Consider the following 21781-nt stretch of genomic DNA (forward strand, 5'->3'; position numbering starts at 1 on the left):
TGGCAAGCATGGCACTCAAAAGCAAATGTCTTTGGTTGCACCTTCTGAATGCTGGTGGTGTTAAACACAGCCAGCCCTCACAGTAAGAGTCCCCTGCTGCAGTCAGATCTGAATTTAACAGCACACTGCATTTCCCCTAAAGCACAGCCTTCATTTTCATTCTTTAAATTTGTGTTGCTTCTTGAACAGCACCTCAGGCTGAAAATGCATTCTGTAAACTGGAAATCTGAGCCTATTAGCACATTTAGAGAAATAATTGGATTAAAGCAGCAGGGGCCAGCAGGGATGGAAATTAGCTATCCTTTAAATACATCTTAGTGACAAAAGAAAAATGTGTGAAAAACATTTAATGCTACTCCTTTTGTGCAGCCTAGCCATATGAAAGGCAACTTCCAAATTTACAATGGGCTTTGTGCCACCAGAGATATGATAGAAGGGAGTGGGAGGGAGAAATGAAGCTTAGCTAACTAATGAGTTGGGACTATCTGCTGGTTTTGGCCAAAGAGCTGTTGCTCAGTTAAATATAGCAGCTATTCTCCTGGCAGTGCAGAGATGAACACCTCATGAAATGAATTAGTGACATTCCTCTGGTTTGATTTCTCATGATCTGTAAAATTTTAAAACTGATCCTAATTCCCAGATCTTAGTTTCTATGCCAGATTCACCAGACAGGAAAATATTAATCTGCTGGGATTTTCCAAGGAATTTTCTACATCTAGGAACGCTGAGAACATGTTCCTCCAAAATCAAGTAACAGCTATGTTGCCCTGCTTGCTTTCAAAATTACTTTAAACTTCTGCAAGTCTGCAATGCCTGGACCACTCAGAATACAGTGGCTTTTGGAGGAGTGGAGGTAAAACTATTCCATTTTTTCCCACTAATCCAATTCTACTTGGTACTAAATCCAACATTGCAAAAGTGTTGTCCTGAATAGGACAGGATAGGAGCACTGCAATTTCATTAAGACTCCGAGTCCTGCCTGGGATTTTGTGTCACTGCTTTGACTCCCACTTCCCTGGGCCTGCCTTGCACCAGGGAGAAATTAAAACATGCAGTGAGAGGGTGCAGTTCAGCACATGCCTCTGCAGTCTAGGACTTCAAGACAAGCACTCACAGGACATGAAGGACAAGGGGGATGCAACACAACACACTGAGTAACAGGGGGGGACAGACTGAGCTCTCACTTCAGAATCTGATTCAGAAAGTAGGAAAAGGAAATGCCTGTGACTGTAGCTGTGGCAATCTCTGTCATCCCACGGTTGGTTCGGATCCCAAACACACTAGTTTGATTTTCCTACATCATACAAAAAGTAGGAAAAAAAATAGTGATCCATGTGGAAGAAATTGATGTCTGAAAGTGTAAGGACAGAGCATCCAATAAGATCAAGTGACATTTGTGCAGCTGGGAGAAGGCATAAAGTGTTTAAAGACAAGGTTCACAAAGCTTGCTCAGTTTGTGGATATTTTCTAGGAAGAGAAGCTCTGAATGGGCTGTGTCAACAAAACTGTCCCAAATCCTTGTGCCTGCCTTTAAAACTGCATTGAAAAAACAAGTCAAAGAAGGTAGCCATTAATACCAGTTAAAGACCCTCAGACCCCTTCAAACCTTGATTGTACCTTGCTTAATTATACATAAGGAGATACTTAAATGCTGATGTTCATATAATTCTGAAAATTGATGCAGAGTGGTGGCCAGGCTGGCTTATGAGTTTAATATGCCCCATCTGAAAATAATACAAAGAACTAGCTGGAGGTTAATACTGATAACAACATTTTGCCTCCTCGAGGAAGACATGATGTTATAAATGTAAAATTTCCAAGTTTTGTGGGGCGTGGGGGATTCCTTAAAACTGACGCATCCCTTCCCTGGGGCATTGTCAAATCTCAGCCTGAACTGGGAAGCTAACACTTCTCTTCCTACACTAGGCAGATTCAAAAGAGGGAAGATTCTGCTGGAAACATCTATGTTAAGCTCTGCCAAGAAAGCATGTTTTCTCAACAAGAAGTGACTGCCTCTATTTGCTCTGTCTCAGACATGTAAACAAGTCATTAATGCAACTATTTCACATTTTGGACATGGCACTAATCACAACTTTGATAATGAAACTCCCTCCCACTTTGTAGCTTGTAGCTTGAGGAGTCCCATGAAGAGCATAACAAAATACTTGAGAGCTCATTGAGGGAATTCAGCACAACAAATACCTGCAGGAAAGATTATAATCTATTTCCTTTCCACAGAGTCAACAAGACTAAAACTGCCCACTTGATTGTGTCCCTTTCCTCAGGGCGAGTCAGAGATGCAAGTCAAAGTTACTTGCTTGACAGAAAACACAGGAAGAAAGGAAAAAAAAAAGGAAAAAAGCCTGAAAAAAGTCTGGATGGGTCACGCCTGGTGGCAGATGTGGTGGGCTGGTGGTACATGGCATTTCTTGCTGTCTGGCTTTGCATGTGTTCAGCCTAAGTGCCTGGAGTCTGGGCCTTTTTCTGAGCAAGCCAAATTACCCTTAACCACATAACCACACCGCCCCATCTGTGACCTCTCCTCCTGGAGCTGGAAGGACCCACCCTCTCTGTGAGAGACACTTAATTGCATCTCCATGATAATTGAGCTCAAAGCCTGCTTGTAAGTAGAGGCTATCAATTGTGTTGAAATAGGACTTCTGCTTTTTGTGTTCCAGATTAATATCCACCAAGGATTTCCTAAAGCTGTTGGACTCTTGCCCACATATGCAAAGACAATCTGAAGTGTTAAATGAGATGCTGAGTTGTAGCTTTTGCTATGGCCAATGCATATTATTTCCACTGAGGAAACCACCTCCTTTCTTAATTGCAGGGAGGTGTTTCACTTGCTCATTTTACAGCCAGTGTTTGCATCGCACGCGGAGATAGCTGTGAACTTTGAAGTGTAAAGTGAGAATTAAAAAGTTTCCAAGATTGCAAAGAGCACAGTAACTTAATAAAAACTGGTTTAGGAAGCCAAGAATAATGTGTGTTATATTACACCAATCCTAGATCAAGAGCTTAGGACTGAAAACACAGAGTGAATTTAAAGTCACAAAAAGCTTCTCGAGTTGAAAATCTTGCTGAAGCAATGATTATTGTTTTGTTTTTCCAAAGAAAAACTTTTAATTTAAAACTTTTTTTATTTTGGAGAATTAATATTATCCTTTCATTAATCCTTTCACCTCAAAATGCAAGTAACCTGGACACTAAAAGTCTTCAATTTAAAGTGTACAACGGCTCTTCTGCTTGTCTGCACAGGTGTCACATTTCTCCAGCCTACGGTCAGAACTGTCACTGAATACATGCAAAATTTTGTACTTGTACTGTTTTGTGCCAGCTAAGTAAAATTTGTTATTCTCAGCTCATACTGCCTCCAAATAAAAGACCACTTTTTTATCTGAAGGAAATTGAACATGGAAATCAACAGAAAACACCACTTAGTTGTCACCTCAGTCATTCCTGGAGATAATTATGCTTGGGCAAGGTTACTTGCAGTAAATATACTGCTTTTCTTTATTATGTCAACAGTGCCTGTCAGTCAGTGTTAGCTGATTTGGAGAACTGAGGTCACTTCTGAGATGCTTATATTAAGAACCTTTGAATTGGGTATGACTGGTGAAATGAAATACTTGTTTTCCAAAGGATGAACATTTACAGCTAAAGTAAGCCTTCCCCCGGTGTCTCTGTCTTTCCACTGCTCCTGGCTGCAGAGGTGTATTTATACCACAACGCTGCTGAACTGCAGACCTTTTCATAGAGCTCCAGCTTTGCTGGCAAGAATTTCAAGCCTACAGGCCAAGACTCCAGCCATCCCTTCCTTCCTCTGTGAGTAACCCTGGAGGGGATGCCTCACTCACAAATTCTACCCTGAAGCAGGACTCAAGATCCCAGGGAGTTGCCCATAGTGCCCCTCTATCTAATAGCAGTGTGGTTACTGTCAGCTATTAATGTGGGACTGAGTTTGGGAGGGAATTAAACATGGTATCCCCTTTTTTTTCCTTCAAAGCTGACTTTCTTCATGATCACAGCAATTAAGTGAAAGCATCTGAGTGGCAATGGAGCTGCAGCACAAGGGCTTCTAATTGCAGCATTTCACCAGAGAAAAAGCAGAGAGAAGGAGGAAAAGGTTTCTAAACTGACAGGACAGGACAGAGTGTGTGCATATGCATGTGTGTGTTTCTTTAAATTACCAAAACAAACAAAAATAATTGTAACTGCAATTCCCATTCTTATGCTGCCCAGACTTGGGGTGGAATTACCATTCCGTCTCCTTGCAGCCATCCCACCAAAAACCTTCACTGAGGGGCATAAAGCATTTTATGGAACGCATCCACTCTCCAGGAAGAAGGATCCCTTTGTGGAAACACACCATGCAAATGAGGCCTGGAGTCCACTGAAGGCTGTGGCAAGGATTTCAGCCTCCACCTGACTGATCATTTCCACACTTTACCTCTCTGACCACTGTACTCTGCAAGAGGCTCTACAACAGGCTCCAGCACCACAGTACATTGAAATCAATTTTACCTGAAGAATGAATGGCTCCATTTGTAGAGTATGTCAAGTCTTACTAGATCTGTTTCACAGCCCACAGCTTACAGCCACTTCAATTCAGCATATTTTTGTAAGAGGATGTACGCTGTTTGCAAGGCTACCTTCCCATCCTCCACCAACAACAGTTCCTAAGGTTCTCATTTCAGTAACCTTTGCTGCCTTGGCCAACAATTACAAGCAGGAAGGGTGGGATGTACTTAATTTGAAGATCCCCAAGTTCAAATATCCTTGTAGCCAGAATATTTGTTCTAAATAATGGGATCATCAAACATTCTCAGGATCTGCTCTTCTACAGGACAGGTAGAATATATACTTTGCTATTATAAAAATTACTTTGCTATTTTTGAGGATAACACCAAGGAAAGCAGGCAGGAAGCTCAGTAATAGCAATCATGATATCTTTCACCACTCATGAATATCTGTTGTCATTTGTAATTTTATTGCTGAAGCCATCACTACTTAGCATCTTTTTCTAATGTTCCACTCATTAGCCAAAACCCATAAATAGAGGTATTTATTTTTAACAGTGCTCCCTGGTCAAAATCCCTTATAAAATTCTGCAGTTTTCTACACTAACAGTCCCTAGTGCTTTGTTTTACAGAAGTGTTAGGATACTGCTCTGGGCAATTACTCAATAGTATTGGAGTACAAGAGCTGTTAACCTATGGCTCTGAATCAGCAAAGCTATAAATATACCCTAACACGTTATTTAATTAAAAGAATGGTAAACTTCCAAACATCTGTGTTTCTTCAGATAACCTCCTACAAATACACCCAAACTGGGACTTTAGAGATGGCTAATGAAAACATTATCAGGAGTAAAGGACCAAATAGGAATATTCACAACTGTTCGTAATTCTGTCCCGGGAAAAAATGTTTCCCTCAATAAAAAGAAAAAAAAATATTGTTTTTCTTTCTGTGTAGTAAACAGCAGTTTTTTATAGGAGCTTTCACTCTGCTCTGAAGCTGTGTGAAATATCTTGTCAAACAAATCTGAGGAAGTACCAATTTGGCTGTGAAGTTCTGTCATTTTCTGTTTTGTAATCTTGTCCCTGGCTAAGCACGAGAAACTGTGCAAGATACAGACTTTGTAGCTTTTAAGAGAGTGTAAGAAACACTTTCCAAAAGGCACTGTTTGAGTTCTCATGAACCTCTTTTTTCCCCTTTTATGACTCCTCTGCAACTCAACTGGTTGCAGACTGTAGAGCCGTCCCTCCAGCTGGTGTTTGCCTCATGACAGAGCTGCACATGGATTACAACTCCCAGCAGTCACTGAGCACTGTTTAAATGGGATTTAAACAGAGAGAAAAGAGAGAGAAAGCACATGTATGCGCACAACACATGCATTTCATCAAGAATGAACACCAAATCAAGTTCTGTTTCACTTACTTACCAATATCTGGGAAAAAAACCCTTCTGACAACAACCTACACCAAGAAGCTGGACTCTTTTCCTTCTTTTCACCAGTAGAATATTTCCAGGCATGTACTTTTTTTGTTTTTGCTCTTGGATTCTTGGAGATGTTTTTAAAAGGCATCTCCTGGAATAAAACCTGAAGTTCTGGTCGTGCAAAAAGATTGAGAAGACACACTTGCATGTTCAGCTAGCTGGGCAGCAAAAAGAGAGAGCAGTGTAGGTGCTGGGGAGAAATAGAAGTGGGGAGTTAGTGTTCTGGGGCAAGATTCTCATATTTCTCAAGGAAAAAAAAACCATTAAGTAAAACAGAAGTATTTTAGCTCTGAAGAGATGTAACAGTAAAAATGCAATGTTTAAATACTTTGAAAAAGGAGTGACAACTGACAATTGAGGGGAAAGAGGAAGGAAAATAGTGGAATGACTAATGATGTTATTGGAAAATGGATGATTAGTAACCAAAATGCAGAGAATTAAGTGTAAGGCTAGGGAGAATAATAAAGTATGAAGACAGTGTATCTCAACAGAGGGGTGTAAGTCATCCAGTGCACCAGCACATACTGAAAAGAAACAGGATGGGGGACAAGCCTCAGCCCTGCAAAAACACTGTAGAGTGTCCACATGCCATTGCCATTAGCAGAAATTATCTGATACCTAAGCCTTCACTCGAGTAGTTTGGTAATAATAAACTTCCTCTGTAAAGCTCATTTTCTTGTAGAAATATGGATATGTCACAGTTTAAATGAAAATGAGCTCCCAGCTCCCTGCACAAAACTTTCCAAGTCTGTAGCATCAGAAATCAGATAGAACTCCTCAAGGGTCACAGCAAATCAATGACAAAGTGATCCTTAAAATAAATGTGCAATTTTTAGTAGAAAACACCAAGGTAGGTATATTTGGATCTGTTAGGTACTTGATGTGCAAACTGGGGAACCAGAGGCTGGAAAGCAGCCCCATGGAAAGGGACCTGGGCATCCTGGTCAGAAGCAAGTTGAACATGAGCCAGCAGTGCCCTGACAGCCAGGAGGGACAAGCATGTCCTGGGGTGCATCAGGCACAGCATGGCCAGTGGGCAAGGAAGGGCATTGTCCTGCTCTGCTCTGGGCTGGGGCAGCCTCACCTCCAGTGCTGGGGCAGTTTTGGGTGCTACCATATAAGAAGGATGTAAAGCTGTTAGAGAGCATCCAAAGGAGGGTCATGAGGACTTTGAAGGGTATGGAGGGGAATCCATATGAGGAGTGCCTGAGGTCACTTGGTCTGCTCAGCCTGAAGCATAGAAGAGGAGACTGAGGGGAGACCTCATTGCTGTTACAGCTTCCTCATGAGGGGAAGAGGATGGGCAGGCACTGAGCTCTTCATTCTTGTGACGAGGGACAGGACCCAAGGGAATGGCCTGAAGCTGTATGGGGGGAGGTTTAGGTTGGGTATGAGGAAAAGGTTCTTCATTCAGTGGATGATTTGGCACTGGAACAGGCTCCCCAGAGAAGTGGTCACAGCACTGAGCCAGTCTGAGTTCAAGAAGTGTTTTGAAAATATCCTCAGGCATATGGTGTGGCTCTTGGGGTGTCCTGAGCAGGGCTGGGAGTTGGACTTTGATCCTTGTGGGTCCTGCCCATCTCAGGATAGTCTATGATTCTATTCCATGATTCTAACTGCATCTTTCTGAAAGAGGAAAAAGGTACTAAACAATCCCTACCAGGGCTGGATGAAATCACATTTACTGCCTACAGCATTTCCAGTGTTTTGAATCTGAAATATATGTTACTAAAGTACGCCACCAGGACTGTTCATGAAGGTACCTTGCAACAGCTGAAAATATGCACTGCTTTGAAATTTATAGTAACAGAGTTACCAGTGTAACACTTGTATGATACAGCCAACAAGCCACTACGTCACAACATTTTTTCCACATGAAGAATAAATTTGCAGAATTGGCTAATGAGCTGATAGTGGAGACTGGAGTGCCAGATATTCTCATTTTCTTTGGATCTTCCTTTACTGCAGGAACATGAGAGCTTTATATTTAAAAAATGTGTCAGTACAAATATGTAAGTTTACAGTTGCAGACCATTAATTTGGAACGCTACTGCAAAGAAAGAAGTGCCTAAAATTTCAGAACAGACTTCCATTGATCCACCAAAGAGTGGAAAGTACTAATAAAAATACTGTAAAACATTTAAAGATGGTGTCCAAAGAATTTCCAGCAAGAGGACGAGCTCCTTGGGTCTCAGGGCACTGAAAAGCTGTCTTGTTATCCAGACACCAGTCTAGGTTTGGTATGCTTCCTTCAGCTTTTGCATGCAGGTGAAAGTCAGCATTTATGGGGCAGAATCTCAACAGATGTAATAAATAACTTCCCACATATGTTTCTCTAAAATCTTTACAAAGAAATGGTGATTATTACAGCCTGTGTCTGAAAACCTCTGCCATCACCCAGGGTCTTCCTGCTCTGGCTGTGCTGCAAATCAGAACCAAAATGTTGGTTTTCCTGCACAAAATGTTCTGAATCCAAGGCCATGCTGTACATACTGAACCAGCTAACAACATGAAGTCATACTGCTACCGTGACAAGCAGGGTTTTATATGAGATAATTTACCTTGGTTCTGCTGCACTGAAGCATTTCACACAGTTGTGAGTAGATTTTTCTCCTTTGCTCAGCCTGAATCATTAGGTCAAGTTGCATTCCCATGCCCACAGTGCAGGAAAGGGAGCACAAATAAGCAGAGACACAGTGTGAGAAAGCAACAACAAGCAACAGTGGTCATCAAGATGCTCAAGAAGTCACAGCACATCACTGGTATGCAGTGGTTTTTGAAGGCAACAAGAGAGTTTTCAGGGTACAGAAAGAGGAATCTGCTTTCTTTGCAGCAGCAATCAGTGGGGTGTTTTGCAGAGGGGGCAAAACAGAAGCAACAAAACAGGATGCTTGTAAGCTGCCTCTCCACAAAGCACTGCCTTTTTAGGCAAAATAAAAATTAATGTGGGTTATGTGAACAAACCAAAGCCAAACACTATGGGACATAAGGAAATTATTTCCTCAGCCTGCCTGGAACTTGGTTTTGGAGGGAGCCATCTCTGTATCTATGCCTAAGGCCATGAGAATATTCAAGGCCACTTCATACTCAACAACATGATACTCAATGGGATTATTTCAGTTCAGGTCCACGTGAGGTCTGTCAGGCTCAAGACCCTACATATTCTATTCTTCTGAAGAAGCCTAAATGTGAAGCTGACATATACTCAATTTGACAGAACAGCAACACAGGAAGAGTTTATCCTGTGTTGAGGATATTAGTCCTTTTCACAGTGCTAGGCTTAAATGTACAATGTTTCTGGAAATGTTTAATAGAACAAAAGTATGTGGGAAAAAAAAGAAAACCAAAAAAGCTGCAGGCACAGCTGATGTAAATGCTTCAGTTGCCTTTTTTTTTTTAATAATCATTTTTATACTGCCTAAATCCCTAAAGTCCGAGTCTGGAGTATTCTGGACTCTGTCTGGAGGCTTCCCAAAAATCACTGCTTGTCAACACCCTTTTTACAGAGATGAGTCTGTTTACCTCCACCACCGCATTGTCAAGTCATCTCTTCCCATTAGCTTTACAGTTTAAATTGGTTTCCTTACAGAGATGTCTAACTCTTCCTTTCCTTATTATTCAGGAATTTCTCTAATAGTCAAAGTCCAAGTTAAAATAATTTTAACATCACCAGAATGCTTTTCTTCAAGGTGCATTTCTACATAGATCACTGTAATTGGTTAGATAGTACTTTTTATGAGAAGACAAAAAATATGGTAAGTTGATAGCAATGAATAAAAGGGAAATGCAAAAAATTCTAACTGGATATTCATTCACTTTGAACCTTGATCCAAAGTGAACATTTTCCTGTAGAGAAACTTCATATAAAGCTCATTTCTGTGCCTTAAGAATCTCTTTATGGCTTTTGGAATTGACACACAGGTGTGATACCTCAGCTGGAGCATGCCAATCTCCTGAACTGACAGGTTACACAGGAACCCTGAGAAAGCCATCATATCACCCAGCATTTGAGGACACTGTAGAGGTTTTGAGGTTTTGCTCTGCAAACAGTGTCTCTCTGAGTTTTTGGCAGTTAAAAAAGACACTGAGGGATAACCCAGACTCTGCAGGCTTTGCAGGAAAAAATGTGGTCAGTAACAAGGGAAAAATTGGTGTGCAAACCAAGGGGGCATTCACATCTAATGTGCTTAGCTCTTTCTCTTTCTAGCTACCATTGGCATTCTTTGGTTGGTGTATGGAAAAAGAGTTATTGATTACATTCCTCTGACCACTTCAGCAGGCTCTTTCCTCTTTCTGTGATAAATAGGACAATGCTTGGTAGTCCCAGCCAAAAGCAACAACGACTCCAACCACTTTGTCACATTTCTAAACGGTCCCTCCCAGCTCAAAGTCCTGGTAAGTCATAAGTTGTCTGCCTGCCAGTGTACAAAATGGCCATTTGATGAACTCTGGTATAGAATGCTGATCCTTAGAAAACCCACAGCAAGTACACAAGCTGTCCTGTACCTGCACATATGAAGGGATTTCCCCAGAAGTTTTTCACCCAACAAGAACGGCCCCAAAACCTGCTTTCTCTGGAAGTATATCCCAGCTGACATGGCTGCTGGGTAGATGTTTGCATCCATGGTATTTTCAGTCATAGCAAGCTATGTTATCAAGGGTATCAAAGATAACAGGCATTACTCTGGAGAAGTAAATCCTTTCCAAAGCCATATTTAAGATCTTAATTAAGTCTTTTTTTTTCTCCTTAATTCCATTTAGCAGTTAAGCCAAAGCAGAATTAATTGTGGCTGCTAATACCAGAAGGCAAAAATAAGAATACTTCTCATGAGCTTTCTGGCACACAAACACCCTGTCATCCACCTCCAGTTCCCTGTGGCTGTTCTTCAAGTGCTCGTAAGTCCTCACTGCTGTGGATCTCTATTGTGGTGAATAACACACCTTCCTCTGCTTTTGTTTTCACTCTTGTGTCCCCCTTGCCCTTACATTTATTTATGCCACACAGCTGTTGAATTATTATAGAGGTGGGTGGCTTACCTATAGGGAGAGTCATATTCTACTCATGACAACTTTTTGTTTATAATCCCTGAGCTATCTCACTCTTGGGATTCACTTCATCAATCAAGATTAATTTTGGCCTTTATTTTAGGCCCAGAAGCCGTCCAGAAGGCATCTAAAAATATGCAAAATACAAAGGCAATACCAATAATCACCCTGGGGAGGAGACAAAGAAAGGAAGGTCAGGAATAACACACCTAAATACTACCTTGGATACTTTTCTACAAACCCTTTCAGCCAACTATGTTCAGGATAAAAGACTGTGGTAATTTTATAGGATTAGCACTACAGAAGATTTGTTTTGAGGGAGGAGCAAATGTCACAATGTGTGATCAGTGGTGACACTGCAGTACAAGAAGAGGCCCCAAAAGGCTTTGTTTCATAGCTATAAAAACAGTGGACAGAGCAAACTTGGCCCTACCTGAGCTTTTCCTAAAACCTCACATTTCCTCTGTTTCCAATTTCACCTTCATAACCCACTTTTTAATCTCCACCAACACATGGAAACAGAAACTTGGATCAAGAGGAAAATGCTGCTAAAGATTAGAGGTTTGGAAATTTACAACTGTTATCTGAGGAAAAGCTATATTGGCAGCCAATTATTTAGTCAGAAGTTTTGTTATTGTAAAGAAGCTTCAATATATGATTTTCCTTCCAAAATCAGAAGATAGAAGCATAGTATTTTATCACTCAAACAGAATTAAAAGCCAGAACAAAAGCAATTCAACTCCTAGTTACACAATGTAGAAATTTTTAAAACTACAGTCTGCAACCACTAATTCAGTAAAAGATGTAGGGAATTATAAACATGAACTTGTCACAAACCACTGTAAAAAAACCAGGCAGGTGTCCTATTTTAAACTATATTTTTTTGTTTTCATTATTGTTATTCCACTGTTCCCCTCATGGCTAATCAATACAAAGCATGGTGGCAAGGTAATACCAGTTCAGCAATTTCGAGGAAGTAAAAAAAAGTAAAGAGTGCTTTCAAAAATTACAGAACAGTGTTCCAGAAAGGCAATCTTATTTAAAAACCCATTTCTGTGCAGCAGTTGAGTGGTCTGTTTTGAATTTCAATGGCTATTTGCAGCACTAAGGTTTCTGTGTCATTGCATACAAAAACGTGATGAGGAACGGGGCTGTCTTACTCCGCTCCTAAGCACAACCTGGTAGATAAATTCTGAAGTCACAAGGCAGCTGAGAGCTCTATGAAGACTATTAAAATGTACTGGCAAAGCTGGAAGGAAGAAATTCAAATGAGGCCAGGTTAGAGGTTTCAAAGGGATGAGTGACTGATCCTGTTTCATGTTATGCCAGACAATGCTAATAGTTTAAACACTAGCTCTGTCAAACAAGAAATAGATGCATTATAGTCTGTGAATTATTAAAATTGACTTCACCTACTCACCTTTAGAATTTTCTGACTGAAAGGAAAAAAAAAAAATCAAGAAAGAAAAAGTCTCACAAGAGAGGCATGCACTCTTAATCTATTACTAATGTCTTCTTGAATCCTGTTAATATTTTTCATATTGTCTGCTTTGGTGAGCTCAGAGACTATATGTGAGGAACGAGAGAAAATTCCAGCTGATCCAAGGCATAAAGTTCTTAATGTTTAAGTCTCTCCTGCCCTGCAGATAATTACTGTCTTCTCTTTCACCCATCCAGCTGGGACATCAGACAATTTGGGGAACATCCAAGATGGGCATGAAGAACCATTTCCTGATTCATGACAAATACTGTAGATGTTTTTGACACAGAGATAATTCTTCTCAGGTTTTATTCAGCAACAACACTTCTCCTTCCCCACCCTCCCTCATGTTTTAAAAGTTTTTTTTGTCTACAAGGCTCAGTTTCCCCTGCTATTGAACCATACAAGTTCTTCTTGAACACAAGGGAAGTATTAAGGATACTAAAAAACAATTAACAGTGTAAAAGGTTATTAAGTACAATCCAAATCATGGCTATGAGTTTTTTTCTGGAATACAAATTTGAGACAAGAAGATACAGAAGCTGATCCTCAACATCACTCAACAAGCACTCCTCAACATCATCATCATCACAGAGCAGCAATGATAGCAAAGGTCCCACCTATTCATGCCTCCCTCATGAAGCTGCTAATTTACACATGATGACTCAAAAGGTGAGAGAGGGGAAAGGTGAAGGTTTATTTTCTTAAACAACCACTTCCAAACTTCCACTTCCTTTCAACTATTTTCCCTTTTGAGAGAAACAGCAAATGGATGGGGATGAGTCTGAACAAAATCTCCGTGTTGACTGCTTTTGAGAGACAGAAGACCTCTAGGACTAAATGAAAAAAAAAGTCTTGACTTCCCTAGAAAAGTACCTTCCTCTCCTCCAAATTAACCTTTCCTTAGAAAAACCGAAGAGACAATTTTGATTTTATTTTTTTGTTAGCAGAACATTTTTTTACTTTTTTTTTTGCCACCAGAGGTGAAACTAAATCATCCCACATTTTCTAGGGGAATAAATTTCAGATAATTAAAGAAATAAAAAAAATTATAGATGCCTACTGTCATTTTTGGACTTTGAAACGCCTGAAAAATTATGAAATGAAAGCTTTTGGAGGCACACCCCCCCATCCTCCTCATTCCTAAGAACTTGCTATGCCTTTATGCATCTCTCCTAACATGGTCCAAATGGTCCTTTCACACTGTTCTGGACTGTCCCTCAGAGAGACAGCTGCACTCACTCTTATAACATCTCCAGCAGCACCAAAGTGACAATGACAAATATTTGGCAAGCGGATTTTGAGAATCAGTGGCTTAAAATACTATCTTTCAAGAAGAAAAATGTGGCGTGCCATGGCATGCCCAGGCTGGAGACACCTATTTCCCCCGCAAACCCTGACTGCAGGACTCCATGCTGAATAATAAGGCTGATGCCAAGGCCTCCACGGACCCAAACCCAGCAGAAACTGCTATTGCCAACACTACAACCATCTCATGGCTTCTCAGATGAAACACATGAACACTCTGGGGCTGTCATCTTCCTTTGTACACCCACTCACTCACAAAATAAAGTACAAACAGCTGAAGGCGAGCAAGCTCTGGCTAAGGCTGGAGAAATTAGACATGAGACTAGCCCTTAATTCCAGATTTACTGAAGGAAACCTCACCTCTGTCTCATATCCTCTGTGTTCAAGAGCCATTTTTATTTTCATATAAATCATGTCATTTACCGTTCTCTGCTGCCATTCTAAAACCCTTGCAAGGGTTGAGTTGGCACAGCACACTCAAAAGAAAAGGTTACAATGATGTGGGAAATGCAGTCAAAATGAGAACAGCATTGTTAACATATTGCTTGACTTTTAAAAACCCATTGTAAAATAAAATAAACGGCATGTGAAAGTGAGACAGATCTTCAGACACGCTCCCTTTTAAATCTGAACAGTAATCAGGTGTGTAAGTGACCTCAAGCACCTCTGACACCAAGGTCTTCAGAAAACCACGATGGGAACAGATAGCCACTCTGCCACTCTCACTGGGAACTGGATTGAACCCACCTGAAGGTGGTCTGAACCACAATTTGGCTCTTTTGAATGTCTGATCTCTCACTGAAAATGGGGAACAGGCTCTAGGTGGTGGAGACTGCTGTCAGGAGGGGACACTTAGCAGTTGTGACGAATGTGCCTTGGTGCTGCCTGAGCCTGGACTTCTGTCATGGCTTTTGCCTGCTCCAGGCTCTCTCCCACCCTCGTGACTTCCCTTGAGAGGCTTTGCATTTCCCACCACATCTGCTGGAGTGTTTGCATGGGGCAGGCATAGGACAGGCAGTGATAAGAAAACAAGGGTCCAAATGAGGGTGAGACAACAGAGAGAGATAACAAGGGGGAGGAGGAGGCCAAATGGCAGGCCAAGAGAAGGGGGAGGCAAGGGGATAAGAGGTGAGATAAAAAGAGACCTTCTGTGCATGAATAACCATGAATATGTGAAGAGGTAGCAGAAAGACCCCCCCACTGCCAGGAAGGCAGAGAAGAATTACGGGCTGCAGCAGTAGATTAAAACTACAAACTGCCTGAACTTGGAATAAGAATTCCTTCTTGCCTGTGAAGCTACCCTAAGAGAACCTGACTAAAGAAATTGTCTTGAGCTATTTCAGCATCTCTGCTCCCGGGCACTGTACAATGGGGCAGGCAGATGAGAATAATCAGCTGGCACCTCCTGAGCTCCCACAATGTTTGGGCTGGCCTTCTCAATTCCCATCACAGATAAATTGCTCTCCTTCATATTAAGATGCAGTAAACACACTCTTGGCTACTAGTATGGAAACTGTCCCTATTAACTATCCAGGCCCTTGAAGTGAAGCACTTGCTTGGATGCCTGGCTGAATCAGGTAGGGTCTAATTAAGGAGGTAGACAGCCTTCTATCCTCAATCACCTCTCCCTCAGCCTTAATCCTCCAGTCACCTAAGTTTAATTTAAAAGTCTGTTTTCAGGAGTTGAGCCCAGATCCGTCACATCCAAGATTGCCACTAATTGCTATGTGTCAACAGCATTTAGAAAAATGAGCAATGAATCAAAACCACCAACCCTTCTGCCTGGATGACAGCTTTATCTTTACACACCAGCTTTTCCACGGGGTTGCAATCTCTTTACCCACCCAGAATGGAAAATTGCATTGCCCAAAATCAGTCAGAGATTTCTTCAGCCAGTCTGAACACTTCCAAAGGAAAACTACTCATCTTGTGGATAAACACACGGCGTGACACCCAAGGTGCAAAAGCACTCCGACCTAGACCCCAGGAGGTAAGGACACCGTCTTCCTCTGGCTAGTCTTGTCAGATGGTTGTGGCATTAGGGGATGGGAAAGCAGACTCAGAGAGTCTCAGGAAGATCAATGAAGATGTGAAGGTCACAGATGCCACATGGCTGGTTTCAAACCCTCAGGAATGACAGCAAAGAAAGAGGTGGTGAAAGAAGAAGGGCAACAGAGCCAGCTGTAGAAGTTGCCAGAGAAATGTTTTGTTGGAGGCACAGCAGAGGAGGAGCGGGATGACGCAAAGAGAAGCAACTGGGTAAAGCACAGTGTATGAGCAGTGCTGTCCAGAGGGATTCCTTTACTGGATGTGCCGGTCTAATCCTGATGTAATGAGCTAATTACCAAGCAAAATGTCAGAATCTGTGTGGGAGGGCTGGAGGGGCACATACTAGGTATCTGCTCCTACTAGAAAGGAGGTAAGCCAGGGCTCCTGCTAAGAGTCTGTTAAGAGGATTAAACAAGACACGGAGCAAGACTGGACATGAGCCTGCTGAATCTTCTCCAGTTTGGTGACATATCGAGAGGAAAATTTGATTGCAATATTGATCTTCCTTTCATCTAAGGAAGAACCACAATTAACAAAATCAGGACAAGACAAAAAAAGCAGAAAGCTACCTGTTCAAGGATGGTGGCACCCCCTGGGAGCGACAATGCCATCAGGCTCTCCCCCAGCTTTGCTGCTGCTTAATGGCATCACTCAAGCCATGCAGTCTGCTCTGCCATGCACATTTCAGAGGCAGAAACACAGAGATGCTATTTTTCTACAAACCCTTTCTCACATGCTTGCTGAGAAATATGTAAAATATGTTAAGTGCCTCTTAGATGCTATAGAGACAAGTTACTACTGATCATTATTTTACTTGGCTGAATTTGACATGTATATTTTCAGAGATACCTCTGAAATGCCTGATATGTAAGGCCTTAACTAAAACAAACAAACAATCTACTGCAGGTTTTATTAGCAGGAGGGACAAATAAAAGGAAGAGGATGGCAAAGCAATGCAGAGATAATGTTGAGATTAAAGTAAGGGACAATATAAACATTTTGGCTGAGATAGAAGCAAAGTCAGCTTGGAGGAGAATTAAGGACAGCAGAGGCAATAGTTTTCAGATGTTGACGTACATTCTCAAAACGAGGAGGAAAGAAAACAGATAAGAGAAGCTTGTCAGTTTTATGACAGTCCACAACTTCTTTACCTGACTGCTAGAGGAAAATAGACAGGAAAATAATCTGAAGATTATTCTTCCTTGAATGCTCCCATTTCATTTTCATGAGTATTAATAAAGGCCACATATTGACATTGATGAGCAAAAGGATCCTTGAGGAGGGGAAGCACGTGTTTCCTCATGCAGATATCTGAACAGTTTACAGTCACAGGCAGCTCTGAACTTAAGAGTAGGAAATGAAGCTTGTATGAAAACTGAAGTGGAAGTGTGGGGCATTTAGGGGTTTGTGATCATGGTTTCATTAGACTCTAAATGCTCTTTAGGGCAGGAGCACTTAGAGGAGTTCAGAACTGTTTTTGACTTTAAGAAAGCTGACTTTGGGAGAATGTGATATGCCCCAAGGAATTTTTACTGGAATCCTATGAAACATGGGAAACACAGAGCTGAAATTTTTAAAAAACATGTGAAGAGACTGAAATTTAAAGCCGTCCTACTTAATTCCGAGGAGGAAAAAAGGTAACTGAGGCCAAACACAGTTAAGCAAAAATGCAAAATTTAGTGTAAGTGACACACATAGGACTTGAGAAGCAGTATATATATTTTATATATATATATATATTCATTTACATCAGTGCTAGAAAGAACTGGGAGAAAAATTGCTTAAGGCATATAACAAGAGGAAGAAGTTAGCAAGTTAGCATGCCTTTTTTTCCTTTGATGAAGAATAATAAGAGGCCAGATGACTACTTAAATATAAGCATCACATTGTGACAGAGTTTCCAGGCTTGCTTAAAGGAAGGAAATTTGCATTGATGATGTGGGCACATCCTCAGAGTTGCAGCCACGGCAGCCCATAACAAATGTGATGCACAGATCCAACCTGCAGTTCCTACACCAGGCAAGCTGTGGGACAACTGCAGAAACAGGTGGGAGAAAAGGGGAAGACTTGTCTGTAACACATGCAGAATATCAGATTGGGAGAAAAAACAACATCTACACATGGCTGAAAAGCTTCTTTTATTTTCCCCTTTCAAACAGTGACATAAACTCCTAACTGAGAGATACACACAGCCAAGTCCTGTGCTGACAAGACAGACCAGTGAGACCTGGAGTTAATTTTCGTTGTTGCAGGAAAATGCAATGAAATGAAGCAAGCTCCAATAAAACTGTTAGCTTAATTTCTGCCACGCAAAAATAATAGAAGCACTTTAATTCAAGCACCTTAATGGGAAAAATTTAATTAGAAGCAATTGTGCAATTCTTGGGGGGAAATTCAAACATACAAATTAATAGTAATTGTCTCGCTGAAAGATAAGAAAATTAAAGACAGACCCTAACTCTGTAAAAATGACCCAACTTCTGGGGCTGAGAGAATTGATGCTTATGACATTATGTGCTGCAGGGCTGCTTGTTTCCAGCTCACCGAGCAGCTTTTTGAATTTCAGTTTTAACTTTAGAAAAAGAATTATTTTAACATTATTTTCGTGAATGCCAAGTAGATTATTTAAATCCAAATATACACTAAGTTGCCTACATACAATATGAATATTCTGATCATAAGTAGAGAAGATTAATGAGATAATTTCTGAAGTACCTACATTTCACAGGTGAGTAAACTGTACTGGAAACTGATCTTTACATGCCTAGAGCAAAGGGTGAATGTAAAGCATGACTTTTCTAGCCATGTGCTTAAAAAGCTTGCAAAATAAGTGAAAGCACCTTTTGTAGAGTATCAAGTTCAGTATAGAAAGCAAACTTGCCATGAAGCTCCTGTGAAAATTGTTTATTTTAAGAAAGAAGCAAGCAAAATTTTTCCCCCAATCCTTGCAGCAGGTTAGCCTCCAAAAGCATTTAAAAAAGGGTCAGAAAATATACTGATAGGAATTCGATAAAAGCTGAAAGAAATGGAACTGATAGGTTTGCATTTGGCAAGACACAAGGAAGGAAGGAGAGAGACAGGCATTAGAAGCATTAGCAGGAACAATTCCCAAGGCCAGTAAATATCAAGGGGCCCCAGAGCAGTCAAAAGCAGAGTGAAGAGATTTAGAGCCAAGACATTCAAAGGGTCTACTTAGTTTGACCAGAGGACTGTCTCACATTTCAAGGTTTCTTCTTCAGTACAGCTAAGCTTTTCAATGGGAGGCCTTGACCCCAGGGATCACTAACTGAAGAAAACAAATGTGTTTTCAAATAAATGTATTGGCACTGTCAGAACTGACTGTACACAAGATTAAATTGTGTTTATTTTCAATTTCCAGAATACCATGTTAAATTTTAGACAGACAGAAATGTTTCCAAATAAGACATGAGAATCTGAGCATCAGATTTTCTGCGTCAGCTGTGATTCAAGAGCAGAATTGCTGTTAACTGAACTGGCTAAGCCTCCTCCCAAAATGTCAACCTGAGGCTTTCTTGCCTTTGGCAGTATTGGTGCAAGTGGCAGCAGGGGATGCGTGTTGTCAGTCCATTTTAGTTATTTCATTGCTCTTCCTTGCCTCCTTGTGATGGACTGGGTTTTGGTCTAGTATTTTGAATTGCACAGATGTAATTCCCTGAATGAAATAAGCAGTAGTTTGTCTGCCTTTGACAAGGAATGGAAATCATGTTAGAATTAAAAAAAAAAAAGGAGAAAGTGATTCTGGTTATCGATCCTGAGATGATCAAAAAAGGAAACTGATGGCAGACAAAGGATATCACATCTCTTCATAGAAGAGTTCCCTCATAGTTCCTCTGCATGCTCCTTAGGACAAAGGTACTTCACTTTGTGCTTCTACCTTGATCATCCTTGAGCACCTTCACAGACTTCCTGGGTTCCACCAGGAAGGAACCAAGTGGGGACTGCACTAAAAGCAAGGCAAGATGAGGGTACTGGAAGATAGAGATGGAGCCCTCATTCAAGGGAAGCTGTCCTAGGAGAAACCAGGTAATTTCAGATAAGCATCAGACATCTCCTGTGGGTATACACAGCCCTACTCCAAGCCCACATTCCACTCTGTATTGAATTCCTCCCTATTCTCATGTATGGAGCCACTAGAAATGCTGAGTACTCCTGAGGGATGTATGCTTATGCACTGTCTCAAAACAGTAAGTATAATGAGTTGAATTTAAAATCCAAGCACTGTGTTCCCAGAGGGACACCAATAGGGACAGAGAGGAAGAGGACCATGGGCAGCACCATTTCAGCAGAAAACATCTGAGCACACAAATAACCTGAAACTACTTTGGAAACACTCTTTGGAAGTGAGGACTTCCAAGGAGCTACATACTAATCATGAATTTTGAGGAGTGAATATGTACTTGCTAGCAAGAGGTATGACAAAGCAGGAAAGTGGGTCTCACAAAGCACAGACTTGTTGGGTCAAGTGTCCTTTTCCTGTTTCGCAAGTCCTTTTGTCTCTGTCCTCCTTATCATCCTGACACCTTCCCCCAGCACGGAATGACAGACAGCTCTTAATGACTTCCTAGCATTTGATTCTGATACACAGGTCCGGCCCTTTTTAACAAACATGAAAGCCTCTATTCCCCTCTGAATTTCAGTTTTAGGACCCATGCCCACTTCCAAACAGCAGCCCCCTACTCCCACCCTGCAATCTGTGTCAACAACACAAAGGAGCTCTTGTCACCCCGGTGCTTGAGCCACACAGCTCTTCTCAATGGGCACACTGACAGATGATGCTGTGTCAGCAGCCGGTGGAGCTTGTGTCACTTTCCCCAGGAGAGGAGAAATCCTCTCCCAGGTACACCCACTCCCAAATAGCACAATTGGGGCTACTGTTCCCTGTGTCCTGAAACCAGGCTTCATCCTGTACTATCTCTGCACATTGCCACCATCCTGCCTGACCTGGAAATACTGCTGGTTTTCTCCCTCTCCCAAAATCTTCACTAGGTGATTGGAGCACAGGGGTTAGGGATTTGGTCCTGCCAGGAGCATATGCTTGTTAAGCACCCCTGGCAGATTTCCCTGAGGCATTCCTAGGAGTAAAGATATATTCTGCAAATGAGCATTTGCTGAGTGGGACCCTGCAAAGCACACGAGCACATCTCAACCAGAATTTAGCAGCACCCACAGTTACCCAGCCAGATGTGAGCTGGACAGGGACACTCAGTGGCTGGAGCTGAAACACTGCTGTGAAAACACAGAGGGAGGTACTTGATAACCAAGCCCATCAGTGCCCTCCTTCTTCTGCTTTCCCTGCTTGCAGCTGGAGAGGAGATGGCCATATTCCATTCCCAAGGAGCTGGTTTATGCTTTGTCTCGTTCCCCATATGATGTTTTAGCCCCTCAGCACCGCCTCTCCCATTCGGGAGGGTGACCAAAGAGGAGCAGTGTCCCTGTGAGAGGGCCACCCGCTCCTCCCGCCTGCTCCTTGTTTCTTCCCGGGTAGCTGGCTGTGAGGGGCCAGCAAGCCGGCTAATTTAGAGCTCTAAAAGCTGGCAGCAGGAGTGCAATTAACCCGTTTTCACAGACTGCGGGCCAAATGCAGCAATTTATTGGCTGAGTGATTGCATTATTCATTTGTAAAGCTAAGAGAGGGCATTTTCTTACCACTTCAGTTGGCCTGTAGTACTTGTGATTGACTGTCACATGAATCTTGCCAGTCTCTTTGCATCGTCCCACTTCATTCTCATTCTTCCCTTCCCACCTGTAAAGAAGATAAACATTTAATCAACCCATAATTACTTTAGTGCTCTGATCTTACCAACATTTGGCCTGCTTTCATTTACTTGAGGCTGGTGTCAATTCTCCCTGCAGGACAGTATAAACTCATTAGCT

At 41.6% G+C, this 21781-nt stretch overlaps 1 protein-coding gene across 2 annotated transcripts in view; it reads right to left on the bottom strand.

Moving 5' to 3' along the window:
* Positions 1-21781, bottom strand: part of GMDS (GDP-mannose 4,6-dehydratase) — a 408287-nt gene that overhangs the window by 52339 nt on the left and 334167 nt on the right. For both annotated transcript variants that reach the window (XM_030235341.2, XM_050970557.1), the window contains exon 9: positions 21554-21650. In XM_030235341.2, the coding sequence (XP_030091201.1) occupies positions 21554-21650 (97 nt within the window). The remainder of the gene's footprint in view (positions 1-21553; positions 21651-21781) is intronic.

This window comes from Serinus canaria, chromosome 2 (assembly GCF_022539315.1).
Source record: "Serinus canaria isolate serCan28SL12 chromosome 2, serCan2020, whole genome shotgun sequence".
NCBI lineage: Eukaryota > Metazoa > Chordata > Aves > Passeriformes > Fringillidae > Serinus > Serinus canaria.